The 21,187-nt window shown below is 37.4% G+C and overlaps 1 protein-coding gene across 6 annotated transcripts in view; it reads left to right on the forward strand.

Moving 5' to 3' along the window:
* Nucleotides 1-21,187, forward strand: part of BEGAIN (brain enriched guanylate kinase associated) — a 161,388-nt gene that overhangs the window by 25,218 nt on the left and 114,983 nt on the right. For 4 of the 6 annotated variants that reach the window (XM_027637791.1, XM_027637794.1, XM_027637796.1 and 1 more), the window contains one exon: nucleotides 21,017-21,045. In XM_027637791.1, the coding sequence (XP_027493592.1) occupies nucleotides 21,017-21,045 (29 nt within the window). Of the gene's footprint in view, nucleotides 1-20,433; nucleotides 20,663-20,743; nucleotides 21,046-21,187 lie in introns of those variants that run through there. The other 2 variants (XM_027637792.1, XM_027637797.1) reach the window with 2 other exon arrangements.

Consider the following 21,187-nt stretch of genomic DNA (forward strand, 5'->3'; position numbering starts at 1 on the left):
GTCACCACTCATCCTCATTCTTTGGATTGTACACCAAAACTGGATGAGATGCATGTGACAGGTACTGCTTGGAGGTAAGAGGGAGTATCTTTGGGATTGATTCCCAGGACATCGATGGTGATGGTTTCCCTGGGATCTCATCACACATGAGCTGGTGAGCCTGGCAGCCAAGTAAGCTTGCAGCATCCCTCACAAGCTTGTCTCTCCCATGGAGGCGGAGGCAGATTCAGATCACCTCAAACCCCCAGTGCCGGACACCCTCCTCATCTCATCAACATGAGCACTGCACCTGAGCTGCTCAGTCCTGAAATGCCTTGAGAACTGTCCAGTTACAGCTGCTGTTGGGAGAAAGTTTATACAGGAATCAGAGAGCAGGGCACATGCCGTGGAGGTCACATTTATCTGAGCCTTTAATTTCCTAATGGAAAAGGATGATGCAGCTTTTTCATTCTGGAGCCAAGGGAGAAAATGTGGCACTGCTAACAACTTTGTAGACAACATGGTTTGCATGATTTCACCAAGAATTAGATGCTTTAATTTTTGATGATAGAGTGTTAAGAATTCCCTTTTGTTAAAAATAGCTTACTCCTATGACTTTGGTTCTTAATAGTTTATCCAGTATTGATTTGAAATATTTTGATAAATGTTCAGAACTTTACAGCCTTATATTTGATAATTTATTTAGCTGCTTAGTATAGAGGTAAGAATGTTCCAAGCAACAGCTCGTTTAAAACTCTACCTATTATTTAGAAGAGACTTGTAATTTTTTGCCACATTCAGTTTAAAAAAGTTCTAAAAAAAAAAAAATACTGCTGCTTCTACTATATTTTTCCCTCTTTTTTTTATTTTATTTAAAGAACTTATGATTCCATTCCTTTTGGTTCTTCTGGGAAAAAGTCTCTTTTTTTTATGAATAGGTCTTTCTTTATCTTGTTTACACTTTTAAAATACCTTTTTAATTTAAGTTGACATAACTGCATCAAGATTTCTAAGTAGAAATTTCAGTAGTTCTTCCTTAATGATACTTTGCCTTCAGGGTGTTTATCTGATAACAGATTCTAAATAAAAGAAGAAGAAGAACAACAACAATAATAATGTAATTTATTTTTGCATTTCCTTCCTCAACCTCCTTTTCCTTCTGAATTAGTCACATTTTTAAGTAGAAAATTTTATGTCTTCTTTTGTTTGGTGTTAATTTCAGGCAACTTTCTATGCTTCTATACTCACAAGTCCCCAGTAGTCCTGAATCTTTGTCATTTGAGACTTTGGATTTCGCTCTCTCTCCTATCACTGTCCTGTCATGATTTTTATGGGAATGAAAACCCAGCTGTCAATTGCAGAAGGAAACACAGTGTGCTTCAGTCAGGTCTCCAGCCTTAACAACTAGCATTCATGATCAAAGGACACCCCCAAAAAGAGGGATTGGATAGTCCTCACAGAACCTGAGTCTTAGTTTATGATGCTAAATAATTGTAAAATCTGATTTCTCAGTTTGAGTTTTGCATATTCACAGCAAGTTGGAAGGAAATAATTAAACTTGGTCTTTTTCAAAGTTCTATAAAATATCATCACTCTGATAAGAAGTACTGTGATATTTCTAAACCTAGAAAATGTCAGCTTCACACTCTGGCCAAAGTTGCCCAAAGGACTAATGAATTTAAAAGAGCAACTGTAGCAGTCTGTTAGGGATATTTTATTTAATATGACATGATGCTTTCCTTTGAAAAAATTTATGAAGCTATACAATAGCAATAAGACACTTTTGCAGTGAATACAGAACAGGCTAACAACTCTCTAAAGAGTTGTTTCGAATGAAATCACCCTACAAGGGTCTCAGAAATCAAGTCCAAGAATATTAAGACTTTTCATTGGTGATTGCAAGGAAAACCTTTCATGATTAATTCATGGGTAATGAAAACATTCATAGTGTGACAAATAAGAGTGAGATCAGGACAGAGTGATCTCCTTTCTAATTTACTGAAAGAACATTTAAACAGTCAATGATAAAATTATACATCCACGTGTAGGAAGGTAAGGTCGTACATTTAGACTAGGAGACTGTAAGACAGAGTCAGCTGAGGGTCAAGGTTTAGCTGAAAAGTACCTAATCCTACCTGGATTTAAAACTAAAGAGATGTTAATGTTAAAGAAGTATATTCACCTCCTTTCACAGAGTAAAGCAAGACTAGTGTTAGAAAGACAGAAAAATTTGAAGCTGCCACTGAAGAGAAACACAAGAATTATCCTGTGACAGAAGAAGTTTGTGTATGTGGAAATGGATTCAAAGAGCATATGCTCCATGGCCATTCCAGACCAGAGGCAAGGTTGCCTGGTGTGTAATTCTGCAATGCATCCTTCTCAAAGGCTTCTTAAAGTTACTGTTCTCCAAGTCGTTCCAGAAGATTACATGTGCTACATTTGGTAGGTCCTGGGGAGCTTTGTGTAGAATATGTGATTCTATTAGCTGAATCAAGGAGTCAGAAAGGAGTGAGAGAGAAGTAAAATGTTGTTGTCATTCAAAACAAACTAAGAACTAGAAATTGTAAGACTGAATATTCCAAAAGGTTAATAAAAGTTAAAGGCTAATATTAGGTTGACAGAGTGACTACTGAGTCATGTTTCGGCAATAATGTAAAAAAAGTAGATGAAAATTGAAGGGAAAAATGCTTAAAGATGCACAAACTTATTCAGAAAATCAGTAGATAATAGATTTCAAGAAGAACTAACACAGCTGCATGAAGATATAGCACAAGGGAAGGCAAAGTTCAATACTGACAAATCCAAGTGTGCTTGGTGATAAGAAGTCTAAATTTATTGTTGGGAAGAAGACAGGAACAAAACAAAAAAGCCTCATGGAAAACCCAGTAGGAAGATTTTCTGGGCACTGCTGTAGTCAAGAAAAAGTAGGTAGAAGAGAATGTAATTTTCTGTCCGTATAACCCTGGTGTAGAGTACAGAAAAGAATTCTCATCTTCATTTTGCCAACACCAAACAGAAAGAGAAAGCTTTTAAAAAAGAGGAACTAAAAGTAGTTAAAAGACTTCTTTAGGAAGAGGCAGCAAAAAGAGTGCATTATGTTTAGGAGAAACATACACAAAACTATGGTTATAAAAATGATTGTCAGGTGCTCCAGTTTCTACTTTCATAATGCAAGAATGAAAGACTTAAATGACACAGAAAGGCAATAAGATCAAAACTGATCAAAAGTGATTTTTAAATAAAGTTGCATGTGGAGCTCATTGTCACAAAACCATCTGAAGGTCTAAAAGATCAGTAGGAATCAGAGTGAAGTTAGACATTTTTCTGAAGGTATATAAATCCCCAGGCAGCAAGGTATAATCCAAATTCTACCTGGCAGGAATTAGAAAGCTGGTTCCTACTTATGAGTTATTCCACAATTGTCACTTTATACATTTTCTTGTGAAACATTAGGGATAATACTTTTAGTTTAAATGCTACAACACCATGAGCATTGAATTTCAAAATGCATCTCTCATGACCACTGATGTGGAAAATTAGCAAGGAGGAGAGTGTGTAGGTCATCACCAAGCTGAAGACAACTGGGTACAGTGGTAGCCAAAAAGGGAAGGATACTCAACATCCGTGTCATACATTTTTGCAGGGCTATTCTAGCTTTGAAAATATAATGACATAAATAGGAAATGTTTGCAGGAAAAAAGAAATTCTACTGGGCAAAATGTTGTAGTAGGAGAAAGAAAACAACAACAAAAAAGACTTTTTGTGTTTAAACCTTTGTTTTTTACCAATAAATTTTCAAGAGTGTCATGGCTTTTCTGTTTGCTTTTCAGAAGTACCAACTGGTGTAATAAAATGTATGAATTCTCCCTCTAAAACTTGACTAGCTCATTTAATATGTGTCAGTTACTGCTCTAAAGAGAAAAAGGCAGTTTTTCTTTTTGAAAGAATGACCTGGCAGCATGAAATATTTCTTTCTGAGGGTTCATTTGGCTCTGTAGTCAAAGCCAGGCTGCTAGACTGCTCACTGGAGCCTTAAAGAGGAGATGATCCCAACAGCCCTTTCCTAGTGATGTCTGAACAGTGCAGGCTTACAGGCTTACAGACAAACCCTAGCTATTCCCTTTGGTTTAAGAGAGAGAAGAGTGATGTCATCCTCTCACTGATAAATACTAATACCAAACTGGAAGTTAAAGTAAATTCCCTACCCCAGAGGATGTTGGATGAAATTCTGAAAACAGTTGAATCAAATAGCAAAAATCCCACAGAGATCAATAGAGACAGAATTTCAGTCTATAAATTTAGATCCTTCCCCAGCTGTAAAAGAACATCATAGGATGGGCTTTCTCTGACTGGCTCTGATATTTTCCTACAGTGTTTGTGAAAAAAGGCTCTTGGTATGTTGACCGCAATAATGTCATTAGATTTATGTTGTATATCAAAATTTCTATTTTGTCTGCTTAGCCTTATATTTTCCATTTACTCTTAGATTTTCTAGATATATTCTTTTTTAACCCTTCCCCATTTTAGTTATCTCTTTCTCTTTAATTTTACGCTTCATGCAATTTTTTTACTTCCCTTGATTCTCTACTCTGCCACACTGGTGACAATTCTTCTTTCTTTGGTTCCCTTCCCTCACTTCCTTATGTTTACACTGTTCAAAGAAGAAATGTAAGACTGTATGAGATGACAATACTCTACCTTGAAGTTATCACTGTGATTCTTTTTAGTTTGGCCATCCAGAAATCTCTTTATCCCTACATACCTTGTAGTTGCTTATATGCTTTAGTGTACCTGTCCCCAGTCTATCAGTCCGATTAATGTCTCAAGAAGATTTTCAGCACTAAAATCTCTTCTACTTTGCTACAAAGCATTTGGCAGATGCATAGCCTCCCTTTTTTTATTTCTACACAAGAGATATTATTTTACTGATTGATGTTCACAACTGTATTTTCACTCCAAGGACCACTACTAATATAAATTTCCCTTCACTTTAATTTATACTTAATTTAATGCCCCATTTCCTTGCTATAGTCAGGCGTAAGTGTTTTACAAATATGACACTGCCTGTGGTTTTTTTACTGAGTCCATCTCCTTTTGCCTCTGAAGATTTCACAGTCACTGGTTCTTCTCTTCTCTCTGCATATTTGTGATATTGTGAAGCTCTGTTTACAATCTCTATTTCACAGGTATCAATACAGAGACACTAAGACACAAATCCATCTCCTGAATAGTCCTTGTCACTCAAAGAATGAGTTGAAAAGCAAGATTCGTGCAGCTAGATGAAATGAAGTCTTGAACCACAGCAACATCTTCCCTCTTTGATACAAAAATTCAATTTAAATGGAAACCAAAACCTATGGCAGACACCAAATATATTTCACTTTACAGAGCTTAACAAGTCAAATCTTTAATAGCTGTATTTTCCTTGTCTTTTTCATGAAAACAGTGCAGTAATCATACAGCTTTCCTAACTGAAATAGAATTATGACTGCAGTTGTCGTTGCATGATTGTGACATAAATATACAAGAAGAAACAGTGACTTTTGTAGTGCAAGTACACTGTATGTTTTAAGATAGATGGGGGTTTAGACCTTTAACCTCCACATGTGAATGCAGTTAATTATACAGCAATAGTAGGGTTCAAGAGGCTTACTGAAAAGGAAATATGAAGTAATTGAAGGAATTTAACCAAGGTTTCTAACATCCCCTTTGCTGTTTGAGACACTAGTTCCCTTTTTAGTTGTCTTCTTAAAAGTTACTATGTCTTGATGTAACCTTGACTTGAAACTATTTATAAAGCACTGTTCATTAATTTATTAGGGTCTCACTTAGATGTTCTTTGTTTCTTCAAGCCTGTGCAATATCCTTGAGTCTCTGCAAGTGACTGTCCTTGTTCATTTCCATGCAATTGTCTTTCTGATGCCCAAAGCTGCCATTCTCCTAAAGAAGTGATGGGCATAACACAGTTCAGAAAATGCCCACCCCCTCTGAAATAATAACAACTAAAGAAAACCCACTCTAAAAACATGACTTCTGGTGGCAGCGGAGGAAATTCCTTGACTCTCATTTCTTTCCATTTGTATCTATCCAGAAGGTCTTTTGGAGTAATTAATAAGGACACTCTGGCTGAAGTCACTCTGATGTGGCCTGCTCAGTCTCTTTCATTGCCACTTGGCAAGGGAGAACTTTCCCTGGCTCATATTAAAAGCATGTCTTCTACAACCACTCAGAATTCAGCGACTTTCTGTTGACCTCTTGTGAAAGAGAGCAGTTCTGTAATGTTCCTGCAGTTTGGGGAAAACCAGGACCTCTCTATTCCACACCTCTTTGTCAGGAATTCATCAGAAAACCATTAGCCTAGCAAAGCACTGGAAGACATATTTTTAAGACAATAATACTGCTCTTACAAATTTATTTAGTACAACATGACGTGTTTGCAGGTGTAGGCTGTCATTATTTGATACCTCACCATTCTTCTCTCTATAGCCTTTTGATAGGCTCTTCTTATGTTTCAGTCTCCTTTTCTTGTCTCAAGAGCAGCCACCAGGGATGTGAACAGAAGACTGACTGACCTTGGTCAGTAGCACTGCTTCACATATGGTCTGTGGCTCAGAAATCATATGGGGTCACAGAAGAGGACAGTCTGTATAATATATCTGCCATATAACAAGAAATCAAACTTCCCTGATGTGAGGGCAAGTTGTACTGTTGTGCTAAATAATGACGCAAGCATTAAGAAAGAAAGAAATTCTTGTTGAATAGAGAAAAAAGTCATGAAAATCTACTATCATTTTTTACTAGTTGAGGGGCAGGATAAAAATAGAGAAATATTTTAGGCCTGTTTATGATCTTGGTTGTTCACTTATAATCTCACTTATAAATAAATAAAGTTTGTAAAAAGCTTTCCTTTTAGACCATTGCAATAATCATCTGAGTGGCTGTATCTACAGACAGCACACATCAGAGAACTCACAGAAAGAAATTTCCTTGCCTTTGCAGTAACTTTTAAAAAGATTCTAAATGTCAGAGCTCCATACAAGAAAACAATCAGATGTCTCCAATACTCTTTAGCAGTTTCAGAAGTCTAGAAGATACAGAAGTACCTTTTTATAAATACTCAAAAGAAGGCCATAGTCCTCAGTTACAGAGGACTTTGTTACCTGGAGAATCCCTCTCCACTTTACTGTAGCTTTGCTTACTGATTACATGAATGGAAATTAGTGGCAGCTCTTTTCAATATGCTACAAATAGAAATGCTTTAAATAGAAGGAAAGTTCCCTTCTTCTGCCACTCAAGAGCTCAGGCAGGGCTTCTCTGGAGGAGACAGACGTGACGCTGCCTCTCATGTACTTCACTTCTGTTCTATCAACTCTTTTTTCACTCTCAAATAAGCCAATCAGATATTCTGACCACAAATGGCCAGTTATCCTTTGCCTATAAAAGGAATATGGGGAAGCCTTTTTTTCTTTAAGTGAAGTCCCTATAACGAATGTAATAAGGACCAAACCAATAAGATTCTGTAGCACTTAGACAATAATCAGTAGAAGTGGATGAGAAATGCTACTCTTTTTCTAACCACCTCAACTGCCCTTCAGAGGCTTAGCATAAATGTGTTCATTACAGCACAATTCCATAAAGGAAGATCCATTTTTGCTAATTTCAAGATTTCTGACAACCTATTTAATACAGTTTGTTCTTCTTTCAATTCTTCTGTCTCTTCAGAAAGGTGTAGTTGAGGGGGGACAATCCCTTTCAAAAAAGATTTGTGAACTCTTCTCCCTGTTTGTCAGAAATCTGGAATTTCAATCCCTTCCAATAAGTTCTGCCTGGCACTATGGTCCTTCGTGCTTCATTCATTAAAAATAGCAATGCAGCATCATGAATAAATCCTTTGGGATTCCGCATTAAATGCAGAGTCTTGCATCCTGGGCTGGCTTACATCTGTGTAGCCTTTTGATGTCTCTTGGCACACCACAGCAGCTGTCCCTTGTAGTAGGCATTTGAATTGATTAACATGCCTGCTCCTATTTTATTTCCCTCCTGCTCTCTGGGCTTCACCCTTAAAGATTTACTGCATTTTGGAGGGGTGACGCACTCTGTAGATGCTCTGAGGACAACATAATTGCTGAATCAAAACCCCCCATGAGAATGTGAGCTTTGAACTTTGCTTTCAAGATTTAAATTCTCTATTTCTCAGCATATGTATAACAGATTGTCAGAGAATAATCTCCTAATAAGATGCCTGTAGATAAACAGGGGAAAAGAGAGGAGCAGTCCTTTAAAATATTGCCCACTGAAATTCAGACAGTAAATTTTCAGTCCAGCAAATAATTAAACACATAAATAGTCACATGAACTTGGGACTACTCATATACCCAGTTATATGTGTATAAGCATTTGCACTACTGGGATTTAGTAATAATAATCTAATTAAACAAAAGCAAAACAAAAATGGTTAGCAACCCAAACTGGATTGAGTCGCTGTCAGAACTGTGCTATAGTTGTCAACTACTGCTATTCTGGACTGGAGATGTAAATCAAAATTCCTCCTTTCATTAGGTGTGGATTCCAGTGTTTTATTTTGCACTATCTAGTGGCATTAACATATTTTAAGAACTATCAAAGAGAAGATTCTTAGAGGATCTATGGTTGCTAGGAAACTGGTACTTCGTCCTGCAAATCTTTCGCACTGCAAAGAGCAAACTGGCAATAATCAGGTTTCCTGCCAGACAGCACTCAAACAACTGAAGTTTATGGCTTATTTTTTTAGAATTGTGATTTAAGCTTAAGTTTGTAGAACAGGAAAATTTAAGGGTTGTTGGATTTCTCCAAGTAGGTATTTTATCTTGTATCTATATTACAGCACTCTTAAATCCTTTTTTAATCAATAATACCTTGGGTGTCTGATATCTAGAAACTTGTTTTCATTGTGCTCACAAGTTTCTGCCAGCACAGAAAGTGCTGAGCTCATTTAAGACAGCTCCAAGGGAAAGTTTTGCCATCCCCACCCTTGCCATTTCCATTCCCTTAGACTGTCTGCACCCAGAGCAACCTCAAACTAGCACCTTTACCACCTGCAGCTTTGGACATCCCATCTTACAGCTAGGGCAACAGCAAGTGCATTGGTCTCCCCAGCACCTAAAGATCTCTGGATATATGGACTCAGTGACAGGAGCGCCACAGTGGAGTTTTTGCCACATTGATTGCATCTCGTAATTTTAACTTAATTAAAAGAAATATCCCATATCTGCTAAATCAGAGTGATTTTATTACAGTGACTGAAAGGGCGTAGTAAGAATTTTGGAAATCAGAAATCACTGAGATTTATAATTTGGTGATCTTTGAAATTCTGCATTCTTTATGACCCAGGAGCTCTGCTAAGCCAAAGAGCACACTATTTTCAATGAAATAACCCTTGTGATGAGAACTGTATATGGGTTTTATGCTCTACTGGATCATTGCCTTTAGTACTCTTTAAATAGGTATGTGTTACAAAGGTATTCACCTATGAAGAATAATGTCTACTTTCTCATTCATGGCTTTTCAGTTATTCAATGTAACATCAGAATATTAAACCTCAATTTGTAGCCCACTGGAGCCAGGGTTTTCATGGATTTTGATCCTGATACTGTTTAACTGCAAATGCCTTCACTTCTTAACATACACCAGGTCAGAATAGTGTTCTGATCTGATCCTTCACTGTCCTCATCTAACACTACAGCCAGACTCTTTTCTCCTCTTGTAACTGTAAGGGTATTTGAACAAAAGTTCCTGTGGAGACAAAATGGTCATGAGAGAGGAAAAAAGGGCAAAATTCTAGCTGAATTCACAGTGTAGGTGACTGTCATTCCTTTCAGAAAATCTACAACTTCCCCCACCTTCTACTTATTCTGTAATGATTCAAACCCAGCCTGTAATTATATTTAAGTACTTTATAATTTCAATCTAAAACCTGACAGTTCCATGCAATTAAATGTCCTGAATGTGGTATTTGTCCCCCACTATGGTAAGATTATATAGTAATAGTAGCAATGAACATGGCTGAATCATTGACAAATTCAGCCTTAACTATCTTCTCTTGCTTGCCTTGACAACTAGACTATTGAATTCCAACAGTATGAAATCTAAAAATAGCACTGTGTGAAGAAAGACTGCAAGCAAAGCCACTAGATAATACAGGCTCAATGCTCCCGTGAAATGTGACACGTGCAAAAGCCAGATGTAATTTTAACAATACAGCTTCCTTTTCGACAAAGGAATCTCCAGAGTCTGATTTAATGTCTCCACAGTAAAGCCTAACAATTCCACATTTTGTGTAGGAGTAAGAACAGACTTCTTCAAACTCTCAGAAAAGAACCCCTGAGAAGAATGCTAATGCACAGTGCAGTGAAAATAAAAAGACCTCTTATGACCCTGTAGCAATTAAGACACCATCCAAGTACAGCATAGAAGTCACCTTATACTTAAAATTATTACAATTACACCAGTGGACTCAGCAATGCTGACACACACCAGTAATATTGTGGTTTTGTAGAAACAAAAATCACTACACATCAGGAAATACTTTACCTTACTTACTAGACAATACCGGAGTGAGTATCTGGCTGGCTCTTAGGCAGGAGTGCAGAGAGGAGCTGGCAAAAGCTTTTCTTACTTTCATACCCCGCCTAAAAAGTAGTGAAGAAAGAGACAGATTAAGGAGTTAGCAAATTAGCTGGAGGCTTGGGAGAGTAAAGTTCCAGTCTGTTCTACCTCTTAACATCACTGTCTGGCCTTAGGACTGCCTTAAGGAACTCAAGCTTTCTGTAAAATAAATACTTCTATCTTATCTAGCAGATTAATTTTATGGCAATAAATATTCACCACCTTAAGGCTCTCAGTGAGTTCTCTATATAAATACATCTATATATTATATAGATATATATTATGAATATATAATGATACCTCATCATCTCTTCACCTCTAGGTGGATAGCAGAAAACACTATAATTTAACAAAGAAAGACTGAGACATGCTTGTTTTACAGGAGCATAATTTGCTTATATACTAAGAAAACTGAGAGCAAAAATGCACCAAGAAGGTTTTTCACTGATGTAAAAAGAAAACCAGCATCAACAAACAGCACTTCTATGAATAGGATCTCCCATATTTATACTTTCCTGGCACATAAGCCAAAGTGGTGACTAGAACAAGTTCATTCGATTCAAGTAACTTCCTAATTCTCTTCTAGTCTGCCGTGGTTTTGGGGAGATTTTTTTTGTCTCATCCATAATATTATTAGGAAGATCCTATTCCTTTGGTAAAGAGAGAGACTGGTTTGAAGGAGGAAGATCAAAGATCTCCTTAATATTATTCTCTGGCCTCATTCTTTTATTGCTTAAGTAAAGTTCTCTTAAACAATTACAGGCAAAAATCCAAATGGTCTATCATAGGCCATGGCTTTTTATTCACTGGAATAACTGTTGTTCCAGAAATAGATGTAGCACCACTGGCATGACTTTGAAGCCCCTCACATGTTGGTTGGAAGCAGGATGAAAAATAGGGGGAATCAATAAACAGATACTGTTTTCCACCAGTGCTGTGACAGGAGAAGTGAAAGCTTTGAAATTCGCCTTTCTTTTGAAGAAAATATCTGTGATACTGTCTGGGTTTATAGCTGCACCTTGTTTATTTTACTCTTCCCTGTCCACAAGACAAGTTCATAAGTGACAAAAGTCATGAACACAAATGTCCTAGTTTTAGGAGACTTACTCAACTCCCCAGTGTATGGGTACCAGGGAAGCAATGGTGCCTTAGGAACTGACTCATGTCGAAGGCAGTAAAGTATAGAAAAATTCTGTTTGTGGAAGAAATATTTACACTGATTTACGTTGTCCTTTATCTGTGGACTCAGAAGACTCAGGAGGAACCATGAAAGGTGTCTAGGCTGTCCTCCTGCCCCAAGGGAAGTTGTATGTAAATTCGTCCTATCTTTATGGGACATCTCACAGTTATTATGGGAAATTCCCTTGGTACAAAACTATCTCTGTGATTAAAATAATCCCCCCAACATTTTCTCCACATTTTTGTCTTCGCCTTGAATCCATTATCTCCTATTCAATCCACCCTCAACAGGAAAAATGATTAATTTTCTTTCTCTTTACAACCATTCTTGCCCTGTTTGGAAAAAAAAAAAAAATCTTTACTGATTGCATTCTTAGTTTTGCTAGAAAGTTTTTTGGCTGTCTTAGCATTCCTTGCCTTCCTCTGAACCTTTCTTTTGGGAATGGTGCTGAACACATGGTACCATGATAAGAAGACTGAAAAGGGAAGTTTTGTTTAACAGGACCCCATATGATTTATCACCTAGATAGATATAGATGTAGTTAAAACATAAAATGCATGTTTTGTAACAAACAGAGTTCTACAAGTGTAGGATGTATGAATTTTGCAGATCTGCTCTCCCTCTCATCTCTCTCTCCCACCTTCCGTCGTCAACATTCATGAACAAAACATCTTCATTATGTAGGGACATATGTAGAGGTATAAAGATGCAATCACAGAAGTTCACAGGAGCAGCTGTGTTAGAATTCATATACCATCCTGGGTCATAACAACCCAAGCTTTGGTCCCACTCAGTAGGAAGCCATCCTTAACCAGTCAGGAGTCAGTGCAGCAGGATATTGCAGTTCCTCCTGACTGTCTCAGATATCACTTTATAATCTCTATTGGCAAACAGGAGCTTTTTTAGCAAGTTAAATGTAGCTAAATGCTTTAATATCACATCTGTAATTGCAGTTATGAATGTCTGTATTATAGTCACCCATATATGTATAGTGGCAATGTCCAGTCAGTAGTCTTATGTATTAGTTTAAGAGACATATGTTCTGTTTAGTCAACTAGATTGCATTTTCCTCTGGCTCCTCAGTCTCCACTCATGATATTTACAATTACGCTGTAGCTGGTGGGGTCACACTAGAGTCATACTAGCTGGAACTGAAGTGTACAGAGGGTCAGTTGGGCAAGCAGTGTGGCTTCACCTCACTATTTTACCCTTTTGTAATGTTGTATGATGCTGAACAACTGTAAAGAAAACAGTTCATCGATCTGTTCTCACAAGCACTGCTGTGTCTCTGCATCATAAAGGAAACAAAAATACGGTACATATCTGTCTCGATTTCAGTTGGTCAGACTGCCTGGGAACAGCTTTTCTCTTCATATGAGCACTTTGTACAGCTCCCAGCACTGTGGATCCTCATCTTTGCTGATGACTACAAGGATTATTTTAATAAAAACCAAGCTTTTAACCACATTAGTTAAATGTATCGGTTCAAATAATCTGATTAAGAAGAAGTATACTGAACAATTCATGTGAAGTCTGAACTGTCATTTTAAGGCAGGAAGGGTCCTGTTTTCAATAGTCTTTATTCAGGTTTCAGTGGATGGTGTGCCAAGTGGCATGAGGAAGAGGTGTAGATTCTTTTGGGACCATTTTTTGAGAGGGACTACTACACTTCATGCTTCTTGAGGATACTGGGTATGACAGAAATCAGCTTGACTCATGGAAACAGCTCCTTAAAAGCAGAACACCTAGTGGTATAAATCAGCAAGACTTGATTTCACTGGAGCTCTGCTAATTTACTCCTGTTGGGATTCTGGCTCTGACACTTTACGGAGTGAAAATGAAGCTAAGGAACCAAAACAGTGATTCTAAAATATTAGGAAATAAAACAGTTTGAGAATGCTATGTTTTCCCAGCCATGTAAAAGAGAAGTAGGTTACAGTTTCAATTTAATTTGTGGTTATTTGACACACATTCAGACAAGCAATATGTGCCATGGAGGATTTAAACGTCTATTCTGAGAAAAATTTCCAGTATTTCTTTTTATCTTATTTCTGTTGTGATTATTCCTTAGTCTCTTTCTACCAAAATTTCAATGAAGTTGGAACTTACAAATTATTTTTAATACACTAGTTCTGAAAAGGTCTTCAACAATACAGACAGAAAAATAAAAATGATGGAAGACTTATTGTATGTTGAATGTCAAACAGAAGTTCAGGATGACTTGGACGTTGCCCAGTTATTAAAGGGATTCCCTGCCTCATCCTTCAGTAAGAATGATAGTGAACAGGGAATAATTGGAGGATATCTGAGTAAGGATGAGGAGGGTTTAACAGAAATCTTCTGTTAACAGAAACCATAATTAAAGCAGATTCAAACTAAGACTCTTCACTCTGGTGATATCAAGAATCCTGTGGTAATCCCCAGCCAAAAATCCTGATCAATTGACACATGAAACAGCAGGCTCAGAAGCAAAGCTTTTCACTGTGTGAGATGGTACAAATATATTCTAAGTGGTAAGGAGAAAATGTAACATGAAGTGGAGCGAAGGCTTCATGGTCAAGCAAGCTGAGCGATCAAGGATGCAGAGAAGTGGCATAAAACACAAATGTTCTGGTACAAGTAACTTTTTTTTAAGAGAAGCAATTTCATACTCAAGGAGCGAGTTCTGATCTATCTAGATTTGCATGAAGCAGTTCATAAAGTCCTTAGTTGAGAATTACTGTCTAAAATTTATAAAATGGAGAGTAATTCAAGATTATTAACCTGAATGAAAACTGTCTGTAAAACAAAAAAATAATATGTTAAAAAGGAAGTCTGTCAGGTTGAGAAGGGGTTATTGGAACTTAGGAAGAAGGTTTTAGACATACATTGTTTCAAATACTTGCTAGCAACTTTGAGCCAATAAAGAGGTTTGCATAAATAATGAAGGTATTCTGAGGCTCAGTGCTCACCAATTCTAAGGTATTGCCAACAGCTTGGAAGCTCATGTAAGAACTGCTGTATTTATAAGCAGAGTAATGGAAACTGATTTTTAATTTAAAACAAAGCCATCCACATAAAGATTTCATGTTACGGAGCTCATCACTTGGCAGTAGCAGAGAAAGAGAGATCTAGTTGTACTGTTAGACTGTAAAATAGTTACGAGCCTCCAGTGTGAGAGAACCACAAGGAATCTGAGACAAGCCTAAAATGTACTGCAGATTATTTTCTTTTGAGTCGCTGAAGCATTCACATTATTATACAAGGTACTGCCAAGGTTGTTTGTACATGATATAGACTCTGATCACCCACTTTCAAATCAGATTTAAGGTAATTTTGGAACAGATACAGAGAAGGGATACTGAAATGACTAGGGGAAAGGAGTATGATCTTCTGAGAGCAGTCAAAGAAACACATCTTATTTTCCTTCTCAAATAAAACATCTCTTCATAAATACATATGGTAATGTAAAAAGGTGGGGGTGATGAGCTTTAAACATAAAATTGGTACAACATCAAACAGACAACTGGTCATACCAAATTTAACATGGTTAAAATCACTCTCTCATTTCAATCACCTTAGTAGTGTTCAGAAAAACATAGGGAAAAAAAAATCCAGCTGTTTCAAGATGGATCCCAGCAGCCTTATGGACATTGCATGACAAAGTAGTGATGCTTTGGTACAGTGTGAAAATTTTGGATGTTGAACTTAGACATCTGCTCTAAGAATTAAAAAGACAATTTCTGTATTTCTTTACTGAGTTAGGTCCATTTATTCTATATCTTTACTGTATGCAGTTAGACCCAAGCATCTGGGTTTTTATTTATCATTTAATTTTGCTGTAGAGGATTTATTCTTTCAGCCTAGGAAATATCAAAAGTTGGTCCCAGATAGGGAGGGAATGCTGGGAATGTGCAATGGTAGTGTTGAGAGATTTGGGGTGACCTACTTGTTGTTACTTATGCCTAAACTGGTTGACTAATGCTTTTCCTCATGTCAGACATGCAAAACCCACACAGCTGCATGAAACCGTCCCATTCTTTCTAATATGTGTGGTGTTCCTCTTCCCAAGGGAAAATGTCCAATGGTCTCAACGAGTTTTGGTTGTTAGTCTTGGCATCTTCTGCCTTCTTCCCTCAGTGTTAAGCTTCTTCACCTTTAATATATTGACTGTCTTTAGATGGTCTGAGAAGAGTGGAGGTGCTTTATGGCCCATGGTGTGGAGATACACTTGGAGGACGTGCTTTCTGAAAAAGATATCTGATACAGTATATATGTATTAGAGTGGCAACTGTGGAGACTTGGACTCAATTTTCTGTGTATCTCCATGACAATTTCAGGCAAGAGTTTTATAGAGAGATTCTTCTTTTTTTGTAAACATCTATCAGATACCCTCGGTACATGAAGCCAAATCAAATGCAGGAGGACATTTCCTCCAGTTTTATTAAAGTTTCTATAGATTAAATTTTAGTCTTTCTTCTGTCAGTGTTTGTGATACCTTAAAACCTATAAAAGAAATCTCTAAAAATTGATTGAGAGTCTAATTAAAGATTGATCCTATCAAATTATATAGTCTGTAATTTTTGTTAAATTAAATCTTTAACACTTGCACTCTATAGGAAAAGAAAGCAAAAGGGCCACAGCAGTTCCTATCAATAAAACTTAGTACAAATGCAAGCACAAAAGAAATGTTGAAGTAATACAGTTGGATTGAAAACATGTGGCAGTTTATAAATATGCCAGAAGTCCAGATGACTTTAGTTGTGAGTGAACTCTAATTTACAGCTTTCTCCACCACAGAAATAAAAGTAACTTCCACAATAATAAAGTCTGAGTAAAAACAGACTGAATGAGTAACTTCCTGCTGCTCTTTCTTTTCTTGTACATTTGGTAGCAACAAGCCAACATCCCAATCCAAAGTCCACTGAACACAATGGGAAGAATTGGTGAGCACTGAGCCAGGCTCTGGATCTTGTCCCTCCCTCTAAAACTAAATAGCTCTTTCCAAAAAGTAATAATTAAAATTAAAAATTCACCTCCAGGGTACCCCTCTTTTTTGACATATACATTAGGAAGATGCAAAAGGATGAAAATTAACATCAAGATCTTAGGGGAAGGAAATTTCATTAGACATCTGGAAGATCTGAAATCTCATGATTGCTTGTCCCTCAGAAAGTGGTCATACAGGAGAGGAAATAAAACATAAACACAATTTAAACTGAATAGAATGATAGATAGACCGTCAGCATGACTTTTTATTTTGTTTAAAAAGGTTTTTGTTCAATAATCAATACTATAGATATAACAAAAATATCAAAGAACATATATAATGCTATATAAAATTTTATGTATGTCGGTGACTAAGAACATTCTGCCATCATCTTGAAGTTGCTTGACTCATTAATGAAACATGGAAAGAAAAAATTAGGGGATCACAATATTCTTCATTCATGCTGTTGACTTGAAAACAACTAAGGTTGTCATGCTGTCTGAAAAACAATAACTATATTCTAAAGGGGAAAAAAGCCACAGTTAGATTTCCTAGGGTTTCCATTAACAGCATCCGTGCTTTCATCCAAGCCAGCAAATGACTTTGTTCTCAAAGAATATAAAAAAATATCAACTTGAAATCTAGAATAAGTGGGGGGGGGGATTATATTAAAAAAAAAAAATAAATAGCTGATTTTTTTTTTTAATATCTGCTACAAAATGGACTTTTAAATGTTCAGCACTTCCAGAAAAGGAGAATCTTGGCAGTTCAGTTGTTTTACACTTGCTTCCTTCAAAAACTTGAAAAAAAATCAGGTCTCTACCAGTACGTTTAAGTATTGCCTGAAAGTCCTTCCAGGCAAAGTTGCCACACCAAGTATTTCTGTAAAAAGTAAAATCTTCAAACCAGTCTCAGTATTTTAAGTAAGAGACTGTATATGAAAATGTAGGCCAAGCTTTTTGTTAAAAGCAAAAATTGTTATTTTTAGGCTGATTAAATAAATTCTTTAGTCACACTGCATTGATATAATTTAAAAAATAAAAAAAACCAACAGGTAAATAAGTCACACCTGATATTTTTGTAATTAAAGGTAGTTACTATTTTAATTTTAAATATTTCATTAAAAAAAATCACACAGCTTTAATCACTGCTCAGTTTAGGTATCAAGAGTTACTTGACATGAATCAACACACTATCAAGCAGCAATTTATGAATGACATAACATTAAGGACATTCTTACACCAACCTTTACTTCACTCTTTCTGCTTGAAATATGTCCCACAAGACTTTCAGGAAAAGATTGGTTCTAAAAGTGGCCATTTCAGAGCTGTTTGGAATATAGTTTAAGATCAATTTAGTAGGATATTTCAGACTTCATAGAGAGCAGTGGGAGGATGATGTAACCTCTAAACTTCCACAGGCTAAATCAATGGCAGGGATCTGGCTACGAAAAGCAATTTTGCCTTAGTAAAAATGTCACCTTGTGGCAACAGAGCTGTTTTAGAAAACCACAGACTTTTAAAATACTTGTGAGTTGCTAAGGCTTTTTTTGGGGAAAAAAGAAACAAAATAAAAATTAAAAAGGGAGAAGAGGAAGGAAAGGAAGAAAAAGAAGAAAAAAAGAAAAGACAAATTAAAGGGATAAAAAAAGGACCTTCCTAAGGAACACAACTCTTTGAGAAAATAAACTGCTTGGAATTAAAGCTATATTTCTACAGATGCTCCTATCTTTGCTTTCACTGTTTCTAGTTTCTCTATGCTCATTTGACTCTAGCCTGAGAGGTAGGGCATTACCCTGAAGAACACACAAACTCTAGTCCTATCGTGCTCCTATTTATTTACTAGAAGTGGCTCCCCATCAAAAGATGTAACAGAGCAGTTACATTGCAGTGCTGCAGCCCAGAAAGGCCTCTGACCTGAGTCAGAGCATTCTTCTTGAGGAGGATTGATATGAACCCATTGCTGCCACATCAGAGAGAAGCCATCTCTTTACTTCACAGACTGTCAAGGAAAGGCTGAGGAGAACATCCTTGCTGGTCCAAAAGAAAATTAACCCTGTTACATGAAACAAGCAGCTTTTACTGTGAGGAGGTAAAAAACCAGCCCTGCCAGGAAAAAAAAATAATTGCAGCTTGGTTTAGGTTTCTTGTTTGTTTTGGTGTTAGACATTTGTTGTGGGTTTTTTCCCCCATTAATTTCCTATCAGGATTGGCAGCCAATGACTCACCTGCATTCACAGATGAGTATCACCAGAACATCAATCTACAGCTTCTCTTCTCCATCTTTTGCTTTAATCACAGAAAGCAACCCCCACACTGACCCCATGAGTGCAGAAATATTCAAAGCACTAGATAAACACAAGGCCAGGTAGCTTCCCCTTATGTCTGCAGATATTGCCACAACAGAAGTTCTGAAATCAGATACTCTAAGTACCCTGCCTTCTTGGGCGACTCCCAGAGTTCAAGGCAAAGCAACAGTAAGTAGCCCTGAAGAAAACTATGTCCAATCTCCCCAGAATGACAGCAACATGATGATTAGGACAGTTTATGAAAGTCCATCTCTGGAGAGCCAAACTGGCAAGTTCATGGGGTCTGTCAGTAGCTTCTCACGCCTGAGTGGTTCATTTTCTGACCAGTAATGTTGAAACTATTTCCTGCATACCACTGAATATGCATGGATTCAATGGATAGATATAAATAAGAGAAAGAAATTACGGGTGCCTAGGTTAGATTTTTAATCTCAAAATCTGAGATTTATCACAGGCAACCTTGTGATTCCAACAGATATTACAAGGACCATGTAAACACGTATTACATATGTTACTAGAAACTGAGGACGGGTTTTCCTGCAGTTGGTTTCCTATGTATCAAGTTATGGTGAATGCCTAAAATCTTTAATGTTTGTCATCAGAAATTACCATGCAAACACCAGCCTGACTGATATCTTATCTAGTGAGCAAATCAAAAGTAAATGAGGAAGAGGGAAGACCTGTGACCCAATGAAGTACCAATAATTTGTCACTTGGGATGTTTTAGCGGCAGTTTGACAAATTTCCTGCTGGTTAACTGATTAAATTTACATTTCTCTATTTTTAATCTTTAATTTATTTCATGCTCAGATATGATTGTTAGCCATTAATCAATAAGATTTAAAGTGTTCATGATTAATGGCCAATGCTCTCAGTATAAATAAGAGATTCTGTGATGCTGGGATTTATCTGGCTCTGGAGATTGCAGGATTGCTCGAGTACTCATTCCTTAGTTACAATGAAGCGGGACTGGGAGGATTGATGAGATTTTGTGCCAGTGTTGTGCTAAAATGAAATGGAAGCAGCTATTAAGGATCTGTGCAAGATAATGATGAAAAAGAAGCCAAAGGGTTAAAGAGACTATGCTTTTGATATAAGTAATGTCAGAGAGATTAATGAGTCTCCGTGCTATAGATAAGTAGGGATTTACAGCATCTATACGGCAAAAAGAAACCAGGCAGATTAATGCAATGACCACCCACGGCTGTGCCGGGTCTGTGGAGGTGCAAGGAGAGCCTCTCTCTCTATGGGAGAGCCGAGCCGCGGGTAAAGGGTTAACGGGAGCCTGGCGCGGCGGGGCAGGGACCGGAGGAGGTACCGGGGCTGGGATCTCCAGCGCGGGTCAGCAGCAGCGAAAGGGTTAACGAAACGCTTCCATGCCTTGAGATGCTAATTGTCAAGATAGTGTATTACTTGGGGAAAGTAATTTGATTACTCGAAACTCCCACTAAGGAGGCAAGCTTGTGTCCTTCCATCTGTCGGGCTCTGTGAAAGATGATGAATTGAGCTCCAAATTCACGTGTGATGAAGTCACTGTCGTTCCCCGCCAGCCCAGCCCGCTGCCATGCCCACCGCGCAGAGGGTAGCACCGCATTTCAACTTTCCCTCGGAAACCCAGGAGGCACAGTAACCTGTTACTTGCTGCTGCTTGCTTTTTTTTTTTTTTTTTTTTTTCCCCCCCCGTTTTCTGCCTCAGCGCTACAACTGAGTCATTCTGGTGCCCATGGCTCGTGGGTATACAGGGCTCCCACCGCGCGCGGCTCTATTCCCCACTTCAGCTGTCAGTGTTATTTTCGGCTAATGCAGATGTGGGGTTCGCTTGCCGGCGCTTTGTAGCCACTTGTCGAGAACCATTGGGAAAGCCTTAACTATGCATAAATCTGCAGAGTGAATGTTTTCTTTCATTCACTTGCTCCTATTATTTGATTTCTTGTAGGCCTCTGCAGCAGAAATGGAGAAAATAAGGTAAGTGAGACAGTTTATTTACATCTCATTATAGAGAAGAAATGTTCTGTTGCACAATGCACGAAACAGGCTCTTGGAAAATATTTTGCTTAATATGATCAGAGTAAAATACTGGATTGCATGATGATGCAAGGCAAGCTGT

The sequence above is a fragment of the Corapipo altera genome, unplaced genomic scaffold, assembly GCF_003945725.1.
Source record: "Corapipo altera isolate COAL_440 unplaced genomic scaffold, ASM394572v1 23, whole genome shotgun sequence".
NCBI lineage: Eukaryota > Metazoa > Chordata > Aves > Passeriformes > Pipridae > Corapipo > Corapipo altera.